Source organism: Glycine soja, chromosome 15 (genome assembly GCF_004193775.1).
Source record: "Glycine soja cultivar W05 chromosome 15, ASM419377v2, whole genome shotgun sequence".
Lineage (NCBI taxonomy): Eukaryota > Viridiplantae > Streptophyta > Magnoliopsida > Fabales > Fabaceae > Glycine > Glycine soja.
Genome location: NC_041016.1, coordinates 38,197,067 through 38,201,099, shown reverse-complemented (window position 1 = coordinate 38,201,099; position 4,033 = coordinate 38,197,067). Strand labels below are relative to the sequence as shown.

The 4,033-nt window shown below is 44.8% G+C and overlaps 1 protein-coding gene across 1 annotated transcript; it reads left to right on the top strand.

Moving 5' to 3' along the window:
* The first annotated feature begins 229 nt into the window (after positions 1–229).
* On the top strand, positions 230–3,002 carry LOC114386117. Its single transcript, XM_028346119.1, has 5 exons — positions 230–348; positions 532–748; positions 914–1,051; positions 1,645–1,950; positions 2,118–3,002. The coding sequence occupies exons 1-5, from the start codon at positions 230–232 to the stop codon at positions 3,000–3,002; spliced, it is 1,665 nt and encodes a 554-aa protein (XP_028201920.1).
* Positions 3,003–4,033: the final 1,031 nt, after the last annotated feature.

Sequence of the window (4,033 nt, the reverse complement as noted above, 5' to 3'; positions counted from 1 at the left end):
CTCTCTTCCTTTCTCCATTCCGCTGCCATTCATCTTTCAAGAAGCAAAGGAATCCATTGATGAAGAAGATCCTACGCCTACAATCTCCAATGGAGCTTACATCAGCGCCCTAGAGAGGAGTAGCAGGGGCATGGGCCAACAATAAGGGCCACAAGTGAAAGAGGCCCATCCATGTCACATCAGATAGAGTTTCATGAGTGCGGGCTAGAGGTGTGAAGAGCAAGTCACCATGATACACGACGAAGCCCCCCAAGACCATTCAAACTGGGTACAACCGTGCCTTCCTGATTTCCAATTAGGAAACTGGCAAGTTGTTGAACGACCCAAAGTTTCCGTGGTGGGCATAATGTAATTCGTTAGTTTTAACCCTACAGCAGCAGGTCCTAGGCTTTAGGGTTTTCTCCCTGTTATGGCGTTATGTCTTTTTTCTATCAAGATATATAATATAATATCTTTCCTTCATTTTTTCTTGCACCTTCACCCATTCTCATTCATCTACATTTTTATTTCTATTGCGATTAAACGGTACAGATCTGACGACGAGTCCGGTGAAGGTACTAATACCGAGGACCCTGACATTGATTTTGAACGAATAGCAAGCCAATCCGAGGATGGAGAAGATGAAGATATGGGGTTTTCCCTAGAGCTAGAAAGGATGGTCGTTCAGGAAGACCGAGAGATGAAGCCACACCGAGAAGAAACGGCAATCGTAAACTTGGGTGTTGGCGAGGAAAGAAAAGAGGTAAAGGTTGGTACAGGCATGACCACACCGGTCCGAGATGAATTGGTGGTTTTGCTACGAAACTACCAAGACATCTTCGCTTGGTCGTACCAAGATATGCCCGGTTTGAACCCCGACATTGTACAACATCGGTTACCGTTGAATCCCAGTTGTTCACCGGTAAAACAAAAGCTAAGAAGGATTAAGCCTAAGATGTCCTTAAAGATCAAAGAAGAGGTGAAAAAGCAGTTCGACCCTAGCTTTTTGGCTGTGGCTCGGTACCCCAAATGGGTGGCCAATATTGTGTCAGTCCCTAAGAAGGATGGGAAGGTACGGATATGTGTGTGGACTATCGGGACCTAAACCGAGCCAGTCCAAAGGATAACTTCCCTTTACCACAAATCGATGTCCTTGCAGATAACACAGCCAATTTTGCTTTGTTTTCCTTCATGGACGGGTTCTCGGGTTACAATCAGATAAAGATGGCACCGAAGGACATGGAGAAGACTATGTTCATCACCTTGTGGGGAACCTTCTATTATAAGGTGATGTACATTGGGCTCAAGAACCCCGGGGCAACCTATCAGCGGGCTATGATAGCATTATTCCACGATATGATGCACAAAGAGATTGAAGTCTACGTGGATGACATGATTGCCAAGTCTAGGACCAAGGAGGAACATCTCATCAACTTGCGGAAGTTGTTTGAGAGACTGTGGAAGTACCATTTAAGATTGGACCCCGCCAAGCGCACCTTCGGGGTCAAGTCGGGAAAATTGCTTGGTTTCGTCGTAAGTCAGAAAGAAATAGAGGTGGACCCCAAAAAGGTAAAGGCCATCCTAGAGATTCCTGAGCCGTGCACCGAAAGGCAAGTTTGAGGTTTCTTGGGGCGCCTGAACTATATAGCAAGGTTCATATTGTAGCTCACCACTACCTGTGAGCCTCTCTTCAAACTTTTGCACAAGAATCAGTCGATCCAATGGAACGACAACTGTCAAGTGGAATTCAGTAGGATCAAGCAATGCCTTATGAACCCTCCTGTGCTGATGACACCAATGCCCGAGCAACCTTTTATCCTATACATGACAGTGTTGGATGAGTCGATGGGGTGTATGCTAGGGCAGCATGACGATTCTGGAAAGAGAGAACAGGTTGTCTATTACTTGAGCAAAAAGTTCACTGCCTACGAGATGAACTACTCTCTGCTGGAAAGGACGTGTTGTGCCTTGGTATGGGCATCCCATCGTCTAAGGAAGTATATGTTAAGCCATACTCTTGGTTGGTATCCAAGATGGACCCAGTCAAGTAAATTTTTGAGAAACCCGCTCTTAGAGGATGGATCGCTCGATGGCAGGTTCTACTATCTAAGTTTGACATTGTCTATGTCACTCAAAAGGTGATAAAAGGAAGCGCCTTGGTAGACTATCTGGCTCAGCAACCTTTCAATGAATACCAGCCCATGCATCCGGAGTTTCCAAATGAAAACATCATGGCTTTGTTCGGGGAGAAGGTGAAGGATGAGGATAGGGATAAGTGGATTATGTGGTTCGACGGTGCATCCAATGCCCTAGGCCATGGGGTTGGGGTGGCTTTGATCTATCCCGATAACCAATGCATTCCCTTCATGACCAGATTGGGCTTCGATTGCACGAATAATATGGTTGAATACGAGGCATGCGCCCTCAGAATCCAAGAGGCAATTGATTTTAACGTCAAATTGTTCAAAGTGTACAGAGACCCAGCCTTGGTAATTCACCAGTTGAGAGGAGAATGGGAAACTAGGGATCACAAGTTGATACCCAATCAAGCCTACATCAAGAAACTAGCTGAGTTCTTCGACGAGGTCTCCTTCCACCACGTTCCCAGAGAGGAAAATCAAATGGCTGATGCGCTTGCCACTCAGGCATCCGTGTTTCAGCTAACCCCACATGGAAACTTGCCATACATCGAGTTCAGATGTTGCGGCAAGCCCACACATTGCTTCTTGATAAAAGAGGAGCAAGACGGTAAACCATGGTACTTCGACATCAAGCGGTACGTAGAGTATAAAGTGTATCCACAGGGGGCTTCTGACATCGATAAGAGGACATTGCATAGGTTGGCAGCTAGTTTCTTTCTAAGAGGTATCCTGTACAAGCGAAATCATGATATGGTTTTTCTCCGATGTGTGGACATTAAAGAAGCCAAGCAAATGCTCGTGGAGGTACATGAAGGGTCCTTTGGGATGCATGCTAATGGGCATGCCATGGCCAGAAAGATTCTAAGGGCAGGCTATTATTGACTCACCATGGAAAGCAAGTGCCAGGCATTCGCGGACAATGTCAATAGATGTCAATATATGGGGAATAGATGTGATCGGAGCCATTGAGCCCATGACTTCGAACGGACATCGCTTCATCTTGGTTGTGATCGACTACTTCACCAAATGGGTTGAAGCTGCTTCATACTCCAGTGTGACAAGGAGCGTAGTGGTTAGATTCATCAAGAAGGAGATAATATGCTGGTATGGGTTGCCCAGGAACGAACAATGCCATCAACCTGAATAACAAGATGATGAAGGAAATGTGTGAGGATTTCAAGATCCAACACCTTAATTCCACGCCTTATAGGCCCAAGATGAATGGGGCGGTTGAGGTGGCCAACAAGAACGTCAAGAAGATCATTCAGAAGATGACGCTGTCATACAAAGATTGACATGAGATGCTCCCTTTCGCGCTGCGTTGTTACCAAACCTCAGTGCGCACATCAACTAGGGCAACTTTGTTTTCGTTGGAAAACGGAATGGAAATCGTACTGCCGTTTGAAGTAGAGGTCCCTTCTTTAAGGATTCTGGCAGAGTCCGGGTTGAAAGAATCGGAGTGGGCCCAAGTGCGTTTTGATCAACTCAATCTTATAGAAGGTTGTTAGACAAGTGGCCTCAGATATCTTAAGAAGGGGGGGTTGAATTAAGATATTCCAAACTATTTCCCCTAATTAAAAATCTATTTCACTTTTTACTCAAGTTATGAATTCCCTTAATGACAATCTTCTTAAATATTAATTCAAATGAAACAATTTGAATATGAATATAAAGCAATAATAAATAAAGGAGATTAAGGGAAGAGAAAATGTAAACTCAGTTTTATACTGGTTCGGCCACACCCTTGTGCCTACGTCCAGTCCCCAAGCAACCTGCTTGAGAGTTCCACTATCTTGTAAATTCCTTTTACAAGTTCTAAACACACAAGGACAATCCTTCCTATGTGTTTAGAGATCCTTTACAACAAGAGACTCACAGTCTCTTAATCCCTTAGAGAATGAGAAGAAGAAGAA